The sequence below is a fragment of the Oncorhynchus nerka genome, linkage group LG10 (assembly GCF_034236695.1).
Source record: "Oncorhynchus nerka isolate Pitt River linkage group LG10, Oner_Uvic_2.0, whole genome shotgun sequence".
Lineage (NCBI taxonomy): Eukaryota > Metazoa > Chordata > Actinopteri > Salmoniformes > Salmonidae > Oncorhynchus > Oncorhynchus nerka.
In genome coordinates, this window is record NC_088405.1 from 32,317,618 (window position 1) to 32,335,973 (window position 18,356).

At 44.1% G+C, this 18,356-nt stretch overlaps 1 protein-coding gene across 17 annotated transcripts in view; it reads right to left on the bottom strand.

Moving 5' to 3' along the window:
- Positions 1–18,356, bottom strand: part of birc6 (baculoviral IAP repeat containing 6) — a 160,370-nt gene that overhangs the window by 78,650 nt on the left and 63,364 nt on the right. For all 17 annotated transcript variants that reach the window (XM_065023225.1, XM_029669536.2, XM_029669527.2 and 14 more), the window contains 4 exons: positions 17,790–17,919; positions 13,092–13,223; positions 12,583–12,741; positions 11,817–11,990 (listed from right to left, as the gene is read on the bottom strand). In XM_065023225.1, coding sequence (XP_064879297.1) covers positions 11,817–11,990; positions 12,583–12,741; positions 13,092–13,223; positions 17,790–17,919 — 595 coding nt within the window. The remainder of the gene's footprint in view (positions 1–11,816; positions 11,991–12,582; positions 12,742–13,091; positions 13,224–17,789; positions 17,920–18,356) is intronic.

Genomic DNA, 18,356 nt, shown 5'->3' on the forward strand with positions numbered 1-18,356 from the left:
AAAAAGGATATGCCAGTCCAGATGAAGTGCACACGGACTAAAACAGAATCAAGGTCTCAGACTACTTGTTCTTGTTTGCACGTCAGGGGTGTGGTTCCGTACACAAAGTCAAAACCAAATGGAACGGAGGATGGATGGTAAAAAATAGCTCCCCATTATTGTTTTCATTCTGCGGCACGGCCGGCCTGTTTTATGATGATATAAAGCCCCAGTCGATTGATAGGTCATCTACAAAACGCTGCACATCACCCTCCTGGAGAAGAAAATAAAATAAATGATTCATTGCTCCAGTCTCTAAAGGGATTTCCCCCTCCTCCTCGTAGTGAATTAAAAAGTCACGAGGGTAGTGACTAATAGGGGTTGTAACAGGCCCGTCCTGTCTGAAATTCCAAATCAGGATTAAACGTGATGGAGAAGGAAGCGCTCATCTTTCAGCAGGCCGCAAGAAGAGACTGGGCCACCCAGAGAATACTTAAGAGCATCAACCCAGTGAGTTACGGTTACATTTTAAATGCAACCAAAAAAGCACAGGAAAAAGGGTAATCATTAGACTTCAGAGGAGCAGATCAGATCAAATCTGCGAGAAAGAGGGCAAATCGTGAACGACAAGGAATTCTATCATTCTGCTCAAGAACAAACATTCTATTTTACAGAATGTTCCAGTACCTTTACTACGCCAAGTGCATCCTATTAGCCTGAGAGTTCAAGAGATAAATCAAGGGTAGGCCATAGACTTAAACATCACATCATTGTGTCGGAGTGCACGGACAGCGCCATTGAGGACATCTCCATTTGAAGTCGTCAATTTTCTTCTTCTAATACTTCTATGAGTTGGCAAACAAACTGACAGGGTGCACACTGCCACCTAGAGTGTGTTTGAACAGGTATAAAGCCCAGGTTGGTGATTTACCGCCACCTGCAGTTATGGAATGTTTCCTCAGGAGTATAATTCATTGGCTGGTCCTTACTGGTGACCTGGATGGAATTATGTGATCCTTGCTTAACTCAAAGGACATCGTTCCCCAACGGGCGGTCTGCGGGACGAATTTGGCCACCCAAGTTTTCTGAGCAAAAAATAAACATGCGCAGGAAATAACCTACGTGATTAACCTAAGCTTAAGAGGATCTGCAGAAAAGAATGGGAGAAACTCCCCAAATACAGGTGTGCCAAGATTGTAGTGTCATACCCAAGAAGACTCGAGGCTGTAATCATCACTGCCAAAGGTGCTTAAGTACTGAGTAAAGGGTCTGAATACTTATGTACAGTGCCTTGCGAAAGTATTCGGCCCCCTTGAACTTTGCGACCTTTTGCCACATTTCAGGCTTCAAACATATAGATATAAAACTGTATTTTTTTGTGAAGAATCAACAACATGTGGGACACAATCATGAAGTGGAACAACATTTATTGGATATTTCAAACTTTTTTAACGAATCAAAAACTGAAAAATTGGGCGTGCAAAATTATTCAGCCCCTTTACTTTCAGTGCAGCAAACTCTCTCCAGAAGTTCAGTGAGGATCTCTGAATGATCCAATGTTGACCTAAATGACTAATGATGATAAATACAATCCACCTGTGTGTAATCAAGTCTCCGTATAAATGCACCTGCACTGTGATAGTCTCAGAGGTCCGTTAAAAGTGCAGAGAGAATCATGAAGAACAAGGAACACACCAGGCAGGTCCGAGATACTGTTGTGAAGAAGTTTAAAGCCGGATTTGGATACAAAAAGATTTCCCAAGCTTTAAACATCCCAAGGAGCACTGTGCAAGCGATAATATTGAAATGGAAGGAGTATCAGACCACTGCAAATCTACCAAGACCTGGCCGTCCCTCTAAACTTTCAGCTGATACAAGGAGAAGACTGATCAGAGATGCAGCCAAGAGGCCCATGATCACTCTGGATGAACTGCAGAGATCTACAGCTGAGGTGGGAGACTCTGACCATAGGACAACAATCAGTCGTATATTGCACAAATCTGGCCTTTATGGAAGAGTGGCAAGAAGAAAGCCATTTCTTAAAGATATCCATAAAAAGTGTCGTTTAAAGTTTGCCACAAGCCACCTGGGAGACACACCAAACATGTGGAAGAAGGTGCTCTGGTCAGATGAAACCAAAATTGAACTTTTTGGCAACAATGCAAAACGTTATGTTTGGCGTAAAAGCAACACAGCTCATCACCCTGAACACACAATCCCCACTGTCAAACATGGTGGTGGCAGCATCATGCTTTGGGTCTGCTTTTCTTCAGCAGGGACAGGGAAGATGGTTAAAATTGATGGGAAGATGGATGGAGCCAAATACAGGACCATTCTGGAAGAAAACCTGATGGAGTCTGCAAAAGACCTGAGACTGGGACGGAGATTTGTCTTCCAACAAGACAATGATCCAAAACATAAAGCAAAATCTACAATGGAATGGTTCAAAAATAAACATATCCAGGTGTTAGAATGGCCAAGTCAAAGTCCTGAATCCAATCGAGAATCTGTGGAAAGAACTGAAAACTGCTGTTCACAAATGCTCTCCATCCAACTTCACTGAGCTTGAGCTGTTTTGCAAGGAGGAATGGGAAAAAATTTCAGTCTCTCGATGTGCAAAACTGATAGAGAAATACCCCAAGCGACTTACAGCTGTAATCGCAGCAAAAGGTGGTGCTACAAAGTATTAACTTAAGGGGGCTGAATAATTTTGCACGCCCAATTTTTCAGTTTTGATTTGTTAAAAAAGTTTGAAATATCCAATAAATGTCGTTCCCCTTCATGATTGTGTCCCACTTGTTGTTGATTCTTCACAAAAAAAGGCCGTTTTATATCTTTATGTTTGAAGCCTGAAATGTGGCAAAAGGTCGCAAAGTTCAAGGGGGCCGAATACTTTCGCAAGACACTGTAAATGTGATATGCTTAAAAAATAAATAATAATAATATAAATTAGCACACATTTCTAGAAACCTGTTTTTGACACCTCATTATGGGGTAGTGTGTGTAGATTAATGAGGGGGGGGGGGGGCAATTTAATACATTTTAGTATGAGGCTGTAACCTAACAAAATGTGGAAAAATTCAATGGGTCTGAATACACCGAAAGCACTGTTTGGGCTTCTTTCGGTCAATTTGCAGTCCACAAATGTGTAATTATGTTACAGTCCGACCACCCGCTCAAGAAAAAAACGGCCTGTGGCTGAATCTAGACAATCCCTGCCATAGGATGTCCCACCCAGTTGACTACTTCAAAATGGTGAAAGTCCTCAATGGTGCTGCCCATGCTAAAAGGTTATTTTGGGCACTAAAGTCCTCTCTCTCTACGGAGTAGACCTAGAAACCTAAAAATGGTTAGAGGGACAAAACCCATTTAGCTCTAAAAGGCCTGGCCTATTTGTGGAAGTTGAAGGCTTTTAAGGGGGCTGGGGAAGGATCTCTCCATGTACCCGTCTTCAATTCAGTGGATGGCCGTTAGTGGGGCTGAGCCTGGTAAATGGATTATGTTATCTCCCCGTGGTCAAAGCCACCGTACTGGTTTAAGAGACCTCCTCCTCCTCCCTCCTCCCCCCCATCTCTGGCAGGACTGTTACTGGAGGGTCACTGCTATCCTCCCCATTTATCAGTGGGTCTGGAGACAATGGGTCTGGAGACAAAGGATTCCGGAATTATTTGTTTTGGGAAGCGACGGTATTGGAAGCTATTTGGGGAAATTGTAGGCGAGCTATGCAGTAAGTATTGTAAAAGAGGTATTTTACTGCACAGTCAAGTATATAGTTAAGCGCAGAGAGCAATGGGGCAGAGGTTTGTCAGAATCAAGAAAAGATGTGAACCAACCTCAAGTTGAAAATGTGTGTCCACTGAACACTACCCTTTACCATGCAGTGCTCCTTTAGCCCAGACCAGAGATGAAAGCGGTGGTGCCGAATATACAGCATTGGCAGGCTTCAGCCTGCTCCAGGCAGTTTCTAATCTATACGCCTCAACTAATTATCTGAACTCCGAGAGCACGGCGGTGAAACTAAATTGGTTCGATGAAGACAATGATTGACCTAATCAGGTGGTTAGTGTCTGGCTGAAGACAGTATTGGTGAAATGGGTTTGGCGCTGGACAGACATTCATTAGCAGATAACTCAGGTCACCGGCCTCCCATCTTGTGTACTACTAACAGCAGCCCACTATTCTAGGAGTGGGGTGGCAGATCTGATTGGCAGTCATTGCCTTTTAAAATATCTCACCCAACAGGGGGACGGACAAGTCATCCAGTGTGACTGACAGATAGGACTGAGGTGCGGAAGAAGAGGGTGCGATGCAGGGAGGAGTAGATGCGCTCCACTGCTTGGACTATAGGTGGTGGTTGCTCGTGTTTTTTAATTAGCCCCAGGGTGCCAGGGGCAGCATACAGGCTGTGACTGCCACTGGGGAGAATCAACATCCACACTGACAGAGACCGGCACAGGGCTTTGTAACAGTGCTACCAAGCATGGGCTCTTTTAACAATGCAGGCAAAACAAGCCTGCAGCAAGAGAAAAAAAAGCACTAAAGCGGGTTTCTGTAAAAAGCTAACAATATCTTACTGCAAACAATGTCCCACTGCAGAGCCAGTGGAAACAACACAGAATTTACCTCTGATTCGAGCAACTGGTATAGAATCACAGGGTATAGTGAATTTTTAAAATGAGATTAGTTTGGAATACTCGTCTTCACACGTTAGTAAGAGCGAACACCTCGACTTGGGAGTCGCTTTTGTCAGCTATTAGTTCAGCTTCACTACATTACCCCTTGCAGCTCCCAGGGAGGGCAGTGGTTCTACACTTTCTACATGAGCAGCACATCACCTGCTATCATCAATTCTCTGAGCACACGTCATAAACATGCATTCAGTACCACAGATGGTTGAGGCGGCACATTAAGATTGTGTGCAGCCATAGGCTACCAGTGAAATCGTGGGATTATTGACCATGTTCTCAGTTTTAGTCATTAATTTTTCCACTTGCAAGGGAAAAACATGTAGAAGTGAAGGACTTTGCTTGAGGTGGTATGGCTCTGTCATGGCCGGAAGAGAGCAGAGCAATTTCCTCTGGTTTGCACATCTACAAGTTGCCGACAATATCAAACAGACATCAACTGCTCTTGCTGTCTGTCATATCCTAATGGTCAAAATGTATCCAACCCCATCACATCATGTGTGCCCTGGTACTGACCGCCAAGACATGACTAGGGGGAGGCTAAATAAAGTACATCACCCCTAAAATCCTGTCTAATGCAATTCTGAAGGGGTGACAGTAATAACATTTACCACACCTAGGGCTGCACATTTTGGGGAATATTCAGACGTGGAAACTTTGTGGGAATTAACGGCAATATATGGGAATTAACAGAAATGTATGCAAATTAATATTAATACCATTTAAAAATGTAGATGTTTTTTTGCATTGGATATATTTATAGATATCAGTTTGTCTCTGTGAATGGTTTGTGCTCTGACAAATCAACTGTAAATTCCGGTGTTCCTCAAGGTTCCGTTTTCGGAACACTATTGTTTTCACTATATATTTTACCTCTTGGGGATGTCATTCGAAAACATAATGTTAACTTTCACTGCTATGCGGATGACACACAGCTGTACATTTTAAAGAAACATGCATGTTTCAGACATAAGGAAGTGGATGGCTGCAAACTTTCTACTTTTAAACTCGGACAAAACAGAGATGCTTGTTCTAGGTCCCAAGAAAGAGATCTTCTGTTGAATCTGACAATTATCTTGATGGTTGTACAGTCGTTTCTAATAAAATTGTGAAGGACCCGGGCGTTACTCTGGACCCTGATCTCTCTTTTGAAGAACATATCAAGACCGTTTCAAGGACAGTTTTTTTCCATCTACGTAACATTGCAAAACAATCAGAAACTCACTTCTAGGTTTGACTACTGCAATGCTCTACTTTCTGGCTACCCGGATAAAGCACTAAATAAACTTCAGTTAGTGCTAAATACGGCTGCTAGAATCCTGACTAGAACCAAAAAATTTGATCATATTACTCCAGTGCTAGCCTCCCTACACTGGCTTCCTGTCAAGGCAAGGGCTGATTTCAAGGTTTTACTGCTAACCTACAAAGCATTACATGGGCTTGCTCCTACCTATCTCTCTGATTTGGTCCTGCCGTACATACCTACACGTACGCTACGGTCACAAGACGCAGGCCTCCTAATTGTCCCTAGAATTTCTAAGCAAACAGCTGGAGGCAGGGCTTTCTCCTATAGAGCTCCATTTTTATGGAATGGTCTGCCTACCCATGTGAGAGACGCAAACTCGGTCTCAACCTTTAAGTCTTTACTGGTTCCCCCCTTTCCACTGGGATTCTCTGCCCCAAACCCTATTACAGGGGCTGAGTCATTGGCTTACTGGGGCTCTTTCATACCGTCCCTATGATTGGTGCGTCACTTGAGTGGGTTGAGTCACTGATGTGATCTTCCTGTCTGGATTGGCGCCCCCCCTTGGGATGTGCCGTGGCAGATATCTTTGTGGGCTATACTCGGCCTTGTCTCAGGATGGTAAGTTGGTGGTTGAAGATATCCCTCTAGTGGTGTGGAGGCTGTGCTTTGGCAAAGTGGGTGGGGTTATATCCTTCCTGTTTGGCCCTGTCTGGGGGTGTCATCGGATGAGGCCACAGTATCTCCTGACCCCTCCTGTCTCAGCCTCCAGTATTTATGCTGCAGTAGTTTGTGTCGGGGGGCTAGGGTCAGTTTGTTATATCTGGAGTACTTCTCCTGTCCTATCCGGTGTCCTGTGTGAATTTAAGTATGCTCTCTCTAATTATCTCTTTCTCTGAGGACATGAGTCCTAGGACCATGCCTCAGGACTACCTGACATGATGACTACTTGCTGTCCCCAGTCCACCTGGCCGTGCTGCTGCTCTCCAGTTTCAACTGTTCTGCCTGTGATTATTATTATTTGACCATGCTAGTCATTTATAAACATTTGAACATCTTGGCCATGTTCTGTTATAATCTCCACCCGGCTCAGCCAGAAGAGGAATGGCCACCCCACATAGCCTGGTTCCTCTCTAGGTTTCTTCCTAGGTTTTGGCCTTTCTAGGGAGTTTTTCCTAGCCACCGTGCTTCTACACCTGCATTGCTTGCTGTTTGGGGTTTTAGGCTAGGTTTCTGTACAGCACTTTGAGATATCAGCTGATGTACGAAGGGCTATATAAATAAATTTGAGTAGACATAATTGCAAATTATTAAATCCTTCCAACTTGAATTAAATGAGTTGACTCTTCACATGGGATGACTTCCCTGAACAGCAAAAGGGAATATTGAATGATCCAATGATCCATCGCATCTCCCAAAAACATTTGTAAAGTGATAGTCTAGAAACTAAAGCTTTGGAAGCCTGAGAGGAAGACAACCATGTCTTCTCCCTGGACCACCTCAATGTCCACCTCTTGAACATCAGACTGAGGCCTCATCTTCACTGTCACTTTCCAACCTTGTTGAGGATGGCTCGTTGTCAGCGTCAAAACGCCTCAAATATGCCCGGATGGCCACCAATTTTTCAACCCTTTTATTGGTCAGCCTGTTGTGTTCTTAGGTGTGTGTGCTCCCAAACAAGGACCAGTTGCGCTCAGAGGCGGCTGATGTTGGTGGGATTTGGAGGAAACAAGGGAAAGAGCCTCAGATCCACAAAGTCCCTTCCACCAGGTGGCTGATGAGATATGTCGGCACGTCTGCCATATTGCATCTTCATCCCAAAGCCCTTGCATGGATGTGTACTTCGCCAGACTGCCAAGAACCTTGCACTCATCCAGGCCAAGGTGGCAAGACACAGTAGTGATGACATCCTAGGCCTTCTTGATCTCTGCACCAGACAGGATGCGCTTGCCAGCATACTTGGGGTCCAACATGTACGCTGCGGAGTGTACGGGCTTCAGGCAGAAGTCTCCACGCTTTTTGATGCATTTCAGAACTACAGTTTCCTCTGCTTGGAGCAACAATGAAGTGGACAGGGCAGTATGGATTTCTTCTCTTACATCTGCAAGTAGATTCTGAACATCAGACAGGATGGTATTTTCTCCCTCAATCCATACAATGGCTACTGCTATAGATTTCAGGAGTTTCAGGCTGCTTACCACTCTCTCCCAAAATACATAATCCAGGATGATCCTCTTGATGGGGCTGTCCAGTGAATGGCCATTTCCTGGAGACTCCTTCCCCTCCAGTAGACTGTCAAACATTATGACAACACAACCCTAACAGGTGTTGCTGGGCAGCTTTAATGTGGTGCCCTTATTCTTCTCACTTTGCTTGGTGAGGTAGATTGCGGCTACAACTTGATGACCCTTCACATACCTAACCATTTCCTTGGCTCTCTTGTAGAGTGTATCCATTGTTTTCAGTGCCATGCTGTCCTTGAGGAGCAGATTCAATGCATGAGCAGCACAGCCAATGGAAGGACTCCTCAATTTTCGACCAAGCGGCCTTCATGTTCGCAGCATTGTCTGTCACCAATGCAAATACCTTCTGCGGTCCAAGGTCATTGACGACTGCCTTCAGCTCATCTGCAATGGAGAGACCGGTGTGTCTGTTGTCCCTCGTGTTTGCGCTCTTGTAGAATACTAGTTGAGGGGTGGAAATTTAGTTAATTATTCTTCGCCCACAAACATTCAACCACCCATCGGTAGTACAGTCTGCTTTCTCTATGATTTGCTTGACCTTCACTTGAACTCTGCATCCTGCAAATGAGTAAATAAAGCATGTCTGGTTGAAGGGGTGTATACTGGGCAAAGAACATTCAGAATTCTCTTCCAATACACATTGCCTGTGAGCATCAGAGGTGAACCAGTTGCATACACAGCCCGAGCAAGACATTCATCAGCATTTCTCTACGTTCCTCCATTGAGTCAAAAAAATCTTCTGATTCCAGGAGGACCATGAGCTGTTGCTATCGATAAGGCGTCTGATTCATCATTTTCACCTCAAATAGAAGTAGAGGGATTTTTGTCAGAGGTTGCTTGTTGTGAATGCGGAGGGAAGTTTATGCACATGGCCAGGTGATTCTGCATCTTTGTTGTATTCTTCACATATGATTTGGCGCAGTACTTGCACATGTACACAGATTATCCTTCTACATTAGCTGCAGTGAATGTCTACACATATCAAGTAGTGCCTGTGGCATTTTCTTGTAAAGATTAGGGAAAAAATTAGCAAAGAAAAACCCAAATACAATTCCATGTATAGATAAATAGTTAAGCAGCTAGATTAAACAACTCCTTTGTAAGATTTATTTCACCAATGTTTTAAAATGAAAATAGGTGAATTAACACAAGCAAGCTAAAAACCCACATGGTACTAGCAGAAATTGTTAACAAGTTAGAAATGATTTAAACACACTTTCCTGTAGGCTACTATTTACTAGTTAACAATTATGTATTTCGAATCAAATATATTCACCCCACCCAGTATTGTATATCAAACTTACCAGAAAGAATGTAGTCCTTGGCTCAGACAGTGTAGTAGTGTGGGCTCAACGGAAGAGTGCACTGTACATGTGATGGAAGAATGCACTGAGCATACAGAGGGTTGCAATTCCATTGAATTGGGGATCATTTAACCAAATTATGCCACAAGACCTAAAATTACCTTATGTTTTCCCAGAAAAACAGGTCCACTATTATAAGACAACTTTTTTGATGAAATTAAGCAAAATTCCCAGGCTTAAGTTCCCATAGAAAATTTCAGGAAATTTACCGGTTAAGTTTCCGACCCTTTACAACCCTAACCACACCACATAAAACCATTACATGGAGCATAGTGTGCTAGTTTAAAATCTATATGATACATTCATCTTATACAGATGTTAAAGTGACATTAACAAAGAACATGAGTCTTGGGTAAACGTTTCTACAACGTCAAGGGGCTAAAACGGCTTTGGGAACAAGTGGAGTTTAAAAGTAGAGGGTGGAATCTGATTGGGTGGTCATGTGTCAAGTCGCTCTGGGAGCTTTCAACCATCAGAGCTTTTCTTTCGAAGGATGAACACAAGATAATAGGTGATAAAAGCAGAGTCCAAAATAACTCCATTAGTTTCTAACAAAACTTGATGGAAAAAGACTGAAGGCACCGGTCTGTATTTATTACCGCTGAAGTCATTAAGAGGCACCCACGCCATTTTCAACCCTCCATTCCCTCATCCAAGCTCCGATTCATTTCTGACATGCAGCCGACATTTCCATATTTCTCTTACATTGAAGTCAACCCGGCCAATTTATGATGATAACATTATAGCTTTCTATCTGAAGTAAACCCCGGCCCAGAGCGAGAGAAGGCCAACAGCATCATTGTAGAAATGGATCCACACATGCTCCCTTTATACCATTACTTAACACTGAAAAAGAGCGGAGTGACTGTGCTGGTGCCTTTTGAGTATGCACATCTCACACTGGGCAACCTGTGACACAGACTAGTAATGGCACCTGAAAACATCTCAGGAGACTTAGGCCCGGCGCTCAGACAGAGAAATGGATGGCTGTGGAGGGGGAGAGCCATTAATCCTTCTGTCAGGGGACCCAGGGCTGTCAGGGGACCCATGGAGAGAGCCGTTTGGGGCTCACTTTACACACTAACTACATAGCAAGAGGACAAATGGCAGACAGGGAGGTAGAAGGAGAGTGTTAGCGCACGCAGTTATAAAATACATATACAAAAGTATGTGGACACCCCTTCAAATTAGTGGATTCGGCTATTTCAGTCACAACTGTTGCTGACAGGTGTATAGAGCACACCGCCATGCAATCTTCATACACAAACATTGGCAGTAGAATGGCCTCCCTGAAGACCTCAGTGACTTTCAACATGGCACCATCATGGGACACCACCTTTCCAACAAGTCAGTTTGTCAAATTTCTGCCCTGCTAGAGCAGCCCCGGTCAACTGTACGTGCTGTTATTGTGAAGTGGAAACGTCTAGAAGCAACAACGACTCAGCCGCAAAGTGGTAGGCCACACAAGCTCACAGAACGGGACCGCCGAGTGCTGAAGTACGTAGATTGTGTAAAAGAAAATCGTCTGTCCTTGGTTGCAACACTCACGACAGAGTTCCAAAACTGCCTCTGGAATCAACGACAGCACAAGAACTGTTCACCAGGAACATCATGAAATGGGTTTCCATGGCAGAGCAGCCACACACAAGCCTAAGATCACCATGTGCAATGCCAAGCGTCAGCTGGAGTGGTGTAAAGCTCACCGCCATTGGACTCTGGAGCAGTGAAAACATGTTCTCTCGAGTGATGAATCACGCTTCACCATCTAGCAGTACGACGAACGAATATGGGTTTGGCGGAAGCCAAGAGAACACAACCTGCTCGAATACCTAGTGCCAACTTTAATGTTTGGTGGAAGAGGAATCATGACAATCTAAACGATTCTGTGCTTCCAACTTTGTGGCAACAGTTTGGAGAAGGCCCTTTCCTGTTTCAGCATTACAATTATCCCGTGTACAAAGCAAGGTCCATATAGAAATGGTTTGTCGACATCGATTTGGAAGAACTTGACTGGCCTGAACAGAGCCCTGACCTCAACCCCATCGAACACCTTTGGGGAAAATTGTAACACCGACTGCGAGCCTGACCTAATCGCACAACATCAGTGCCTGACCTCACTAATGCTCTTGTGGCTGAATGGAAGCAAGTCCCCGCAGCAATGTGAGGAACAACACCATATTAATATCCATGATTTTGGAATGAGATGTTTGACAAGCAGCTGTCCACATACTTTTGGTAATGTAGTGTAAGTTTGAATGAGAGTGTGCGCTTGTATTTCTTATGGCAGCGCACACTGCCATACCTTTCTCTGTGCGGAGCCGTTTGAAGGAGTCTGTCTTCGAGATCCCGGGGTCGGAGATAACCTTGGAGCCCAACTTGACAGTCAAGTCGATGGAGTGGTAGCCCTGGGGAAGCTTGCGGTCGTAAAGCAGGGTCAACAGCTGGGCCAGTGTCATCTCTGCCGGCAGGGGCTGACCTGAGGGGGGGTGGAGGGATGAGACAGCGTTCACAGTAAGGAACCAAAACCTTGGTCACTCTCTGGTCACACTACCAGGCCCAGAGGGACAGAAAACCCATGACAACTACGTGACATGAAGGCTAGTGACCTATTTAACAATGACTACATGTGAAGGCAAGACATAATGGATGGAGTGCTGCTTGTGCCCATAGTAAATGTTTGTCTTTGCAAAAAAAGGTCTGATCATGTCTTCGCATATCTTCCCTGAGTTAGGTAAAACTTGGATCTTGCTGGCCTTAAGGAGATACCCCCAGTCTAAGGCCCTTCGATAGACAAACATTCTGTCCAAATGGTGTACATCAAGCTGCATCACGCTACAGAAACCTGAGATAGGAGCCTATGAGCTGTTCCAGTTCTCACAAGCCAGGGCTCGTGCAAGGCTACTTATGTTTACCATGACAACCCAGGGTCACAAGACCACAGACTAGAACAAGCCAAAGGACACTCGGGCACACTGGCTCAATGAATAGGCTTCGTCAGATGAACAGGCTTCACTTGGCGGAGGAAAGGTGCTGGAGAGAGAAGGGAGCTGTTTGTGTGTACACAGTACCTGGTAGCAGCTTGTGGTAGAGGTGGAAGACAGGCACGCTGAGAGTTTTGGCAGAAGGGTCCACACTTGAGGCTGTCAGCTTATCGCTCATCACACGGCCCCGCCGCGAAGGGGGACGAGGAGGGGTCGACAGGGCTCTCTTCGACTGGGACTTCAAGCCTGAAAGGAAAACACACTCCAGTCATTTACCATGTAAAATTGACTTTTATATGCTAGTGTTTGTGATTCTAGAGGTGAGCGCTTCTGTCTAGTGCTTCTTATCAAACACTGTCTATATTTTGGGATATTTTACACATTGTGTTTCCATATACAAATAGACCAATCGTTTACATTCGGGGGCAGGAGCGCAACATAGGGCTGGAAGGCCAGCTTAAAGCAAAACAATACCTGCCATCTAATTAGTTCTTTAGAATCAATTAATCCATTCCTGCGAAGCCACAATGATTGGCAGGCGTGGGAAGGAAAGGATGCGGTGAGGGTTTGTGAGGAGGAGGGGGCCAAATGTGTACCTGAGGCCACGACGACACTGAAGTTGTCCTGGAAACCGCTGTCTGTCTTCATCTTCTCCTTCTCGTCGTGATTCTTCTTCTCCTTGTCTTCTTTCTGCTCATTGATCAGCTTGGCTGTGATACTGGGGGTGTCTGAAAGAGGGAGGGAGCACATTAGAACCACCCTTCGGCAACAAGCCATCAAAGCCACTTGTGCTAATTGTCATAATTTGCATAGCCCCAGTGGCCGACTAGCCATGTGCACACAAGTATTAACTAAAGCCCGATTTATCGGTTGACCGATATTAAATTGAGCGATTAGTTTTTTACTATTATAAATTTTTTACCAACGTAATTAGACCAGTAAATAGTAATTATTTTCATGCCATGGTATACAGTCTGATATACTACGGCTATACATTTGGGTGTGGTTTTCGCCCTCGCCTGAGTAGCCTTCTTTCACTGCCAAAAATAAAAATAAAACCATCAAACGTTAGTGTTCAGCGAAGTAACACAATATTAAACACAGGTAGCCTAGTCAAATAACATCCAATCACATCAACCGTTACTCTCATGGGAACCCTTCACTCTTGTGCAGACATTTAGAAACAAAACATGACAATTTGACAAATAAGCCACGGGAGTTGTTTGAGCGAGAATTAAGACGACTTTCAAGTAGTAAGACATGTAAAAAAGCAACAGATACCATTAATAAGAAGGTGCTAGAAGCATCTTATATGGTGAGCTACCGAGTGGCTAGGACATGCAAGCCCCATACCATTGTGGAGGACTTAATTCTCCCTACTGCCGTGGATATGGCTGGGAAAATGCTGGGGAAAAAGGTCTAAAAACCTACACAGATGATGCCTTCATCAAACACTGCTTCACGACGCATCAGTGACATGGCAGGATATGTTTTGAAACCATTACTGCTTCGCATACAAGCCAGTGAATTAAATGCATTACAGCTGGATGAGTCAACAAACGTGGGGGCCCTGGCAAAGCTCCTGGTGTATGTCCGTTACGTTTATGGGGGGGTCAATTAAGGAAGACATCCTCTTCTGCAAAACACTGGAAACTAGGACAACAGGAGAGGATATTTTTAAAGTCCTGGACAGCTTTGTGACATCAAATGGACTTTGGTGGTCAAGATGTGTTGGTATCTGTACTGATGGCGCAAAAGCCATGACAGGGAGACATAGTGGAGTGGTAACGTGCGTGCAAGCAGTTTCTCCCGACACCACTTGGGTACACTGCAGCATCCACCGAGAGGCTCTTTCTGCCAAGGGAATGCCTGACCGCTTGAAAGACATTTTGGACACCACAGTGAAAATGGTTAACTTTGTTAAAGCAAGCCCCTGAACTCGTGTATTTTATGCATTATGCAATGATATGGACATCGACCATGTAACGCTTTTACAACATACAGAAGTGTGCAGGTTATCAAGCTGACACGTTTTTTAAAATTGAGATGAGTTTAAAGTTATTTTTACTGACCAGAATTTTCAATTGTCTGACCGCTTCCATGTTGACGAGTTTCTCACACGACTGGCCTGTCTGGGTGATGTTTTTCGTCACCTGAATGATCTGAATCTAGGATTAGAGGGACTCTCCGCAACTATATTCAATGTTCGGGACAAAATTCTGGATATGATTAAGAAGTTGGAGCTCTTCTCTGTCTGCGTTAACAAGGACAACACACAGGTCTTTCCATCATTGTATGATTTTCTGTGTGCAAATGATCAAGCTTACGGACAATGTCAAATGTGCACCTGAGTTAGTTGGGTGCGCAATTACGTAGGTAATTTCCCGAAATGGATGACAAACAACTTGATTCGTTATCCCTTTCATGGCCTGCCTCCAGTCTACTTACCGATATCTGAACAAGAGTGCCTTATCGAAATTATCACTGGCATGAAAACTAAATACAGGCAGACTGTGTGGAAAATGATTTAGGACGGACTCTCTACAACACAACCCAACATTGCAGAGCTATGTGCATCCTTTCAAGCCCACCCTTCTCATTAACCTGTGGTGAGTTATTCACAATTTATTTTCGATGAACAAAAGGTTGTGTAAGATGGTTAAATAAAGAGCAAAATTATTGCTTATTATTATTTGTGCCCTGGTTCTATAAGAGCTCTTGTTTAAGTCACAATCCATACAATCCATTCTTCTTTTCATTCGAGCTATAATAATAAAATCGGCAGATTTAGCAGTTATGGTGAATATTTCCACTCTAAAATTGGAAATCGGTATTGAATCAAATCCCCTATCGGTAAGTTCTAATATTGACATCAACCCTAATGTAGGCGCAAACAAGGCTATGCAAACAACTAGAGATACAATCAGCTGACAAGTAGCTAGCTCATCTCAGTCCTCCATTCCCTGAGAGTTCAGATAAAATGGTCTTGATAGCAGATAATCTGGCATTAGCAATTCCAAGGGCAACTAAGAGCAGGCTCCTTTAAAAAGACCCCTGGCTAGCACTAGCTGTTTGCAGCTGTCTCTGCTGTGCTCCCTTGCACATGTAAATATTGGACTATAGATTGTGCCTTCCTGTATTATACTTAAGCTAAAATGTTTATTCTATTCTACTGAGCCAGATCGTATTCTTATCTTATTTCTTATAGTTGAGAAGGAACCTGCAAGTAAGCATTTCATTGGACGGTTATACCATGTGTATCCTGTACATACGACTAATTAAATGTAAACTTTTATTATTAACCGAGCCTACCCCTGCCTCCCTGGGTAGCGCCAGAAATTATAGGTGTGGACATCATCCCCCTACGGAGAAGGGGACAGGCCGGGTTAGTTTATAGACAGGACCCAAAGACTATTTCAGGAAAAATTGGATTCAGTGCTTCTTAAATAACTCTGGGGCTTCTGGTAAAGGCCAAAACCTATGAGTCCAGCAGCTTGCACAGGGCTATTTCAATCACAGGGTTGACCAGCAGGGTGCAATAAAGGGGAATGAGGGTGTGGCATTTAACTTGCACCATGTTAGGCTTGTGGGTCTAACATACAGTTCCAGTTTACTGTTGAAAAGTGATATCCCAAGTATAAATAAAATAAAGTATATACACTAAAAGGTAAAAAATAAAAATAAAAAAGTTGATCAAAATATATATATATATATTTTTTTTTAGACACCTGCAAACTTTGAGTAGAGCATTCAAAATGTTGATCTGATGGCTAATCCATGATGTCATCCACCTCTCCTTTGCTTGATGAACAATAGAGAAGACCGAACAAGAGAGGAAAAAGCCACACCCCCAATTGTGCTATGTCATGACTTACCTGGACCACCTATTGAGATGTGCCTCATGTTAAGTACACTGAACAAAAATATAAAACGGAACATGTAAAGTGTTGGTCCCATGTTTCAACGCTTCATACGCACAAAAAGTGTATTTCTCTCAAATTTTGTGCACAAATTTGTTTACATCCCTGTTAGTGAGCAGTTCTCCTTTGCCAAGATAATCCATCCACCTGACAGGTGTGGCATATCAAGAAGCTGATTAAACATCATGATCATTACACAGGTGCACCTTGTGCTTCGGACAATAAAAGGCCACTCTAGCATTTGCAGTTTTGTCACAACACAATGCCACATGTTTTGAGGGCGAGTGCAATTGGTATGCTGACTGTTGGAATGTCCACCACAGCGGTTGCCAGAGAGCTGAATGTTAATTTCTCGACCATAAACTGCCTCCAAGTCGTTTTAAATAATTTGGCAGAACATTCAACAGGCCTCCCAACCGCAGACCACGTGTAACCACTCCAGCCCAGGAACTCCATATCCGGCTTCTTCTCTTGCGGGATCGCCTGAGGGGGGTACTAAGGCGTATTTAGGTCTTTAATAAAGCCCTTTTGTGGGGAAAAACTCATTCTGATTGGCTGGTTCTGGCTTCCCAGTAGGTGAGCCTATGCCCTCCAAGGCCCATCCATGGCTGCACCCCTACCCAGTCATGTGAAATCAATAGATTTGGGTCTAATGAATTTAATTAAATTGACTGCTTTCCTTATATGAACTGTAACTCAGTCAAATCTATGAAATTGTTGCATGTTGCATTTATAATTCTGTTCAGTATAATTCACCTGTTAAATGAGGTGAAAAGGAGACTGGCGTGCCACTAAGTAAGTGTAGCTACGTTTACACTGACGTGCTCTCTAAATACAGTTAGCACCAGCTGATCCACTCTGTAGCCATTGATCAGAGAGCGATCGTCACCTGCTGGAAAGCTAATATGGTGGGACGCTCTAACGCTTTGACATTAATGAGGCGATGTGTGAGCAGTCGCATTGGAAAGGTCAATGTTAATGCCCAGGGAGATTGTGTGTGTGTGTGTGTGTGTGTGTGCGCGCGTATGTGTGTGTGTGTGAGACTATGAGGTGCTGGCATGGGGTATAAACTTCAAATATGTCTGCCTTTTCAAATTTAAGGACCCAGTGAGAAGAGATTAAATGCTTGAATGACGAGTAGCGTCCGGAGAGTGGGTTTCTCCCATTTAGATCCTGTGTATCTGTCGTTGTGGGAGGAGGGTTTATCTGAGTGGCACTGGAAACACTCAGGTCCTCTTTATCTGAGGGCCACTTAATATTGATGAGGTTGATGCTGGGGCAACAAGGAAGTATGTTTAAATGTAATTTCCATTCTGCAACACTAATTGCCCAAACTGTCAACAGTGACAGGTTGGGTAGGGGCAGCAGACGTACCCGACACCCGGTCCAGGACTTCAGCGAGGGTGGTGGAGATGGGAAGGTGGAGGGTGCGGTACTTGTGCCCTGCTCCATACATGGGGTGCTGGATCACATGGCTGGTAGCGTTAATGCGTCCCTTGTATAGCTGAAGAGAGATGAGAAGGTATTAGGACAGTACAAGTACAAAACACCACTGCCACCAATGTTATGAACAGTCATGACTTAAAGTGAGAGATGAAAGATACAGGATCACAATGCAGGGCCACTTTTGGAGTGAATGAAGCTGGCCTTGGCTGTAGACTTCCACTCCTGCCTTCACTGGAAATAACAAGGCTTCTCATTCAGGCATGAATGTTACATGTGCACAACATTGAAGGTGACATCTATTGCTTTCTGCAACCTGCAGGAGACAGGCATGGTGTTGCCAGACCATGGCTCAGCCGCTTAGGTTGCATGGACAGCTCACTGTAGCTCCAAACAACCTCAGCCCCCTCATTCAGCTCCTTCACTCAGTCCCCACAGTACACACACCAGACAAAATCACTACACTACAAACACTAGCCTGGCAGGAGATTTAGATTA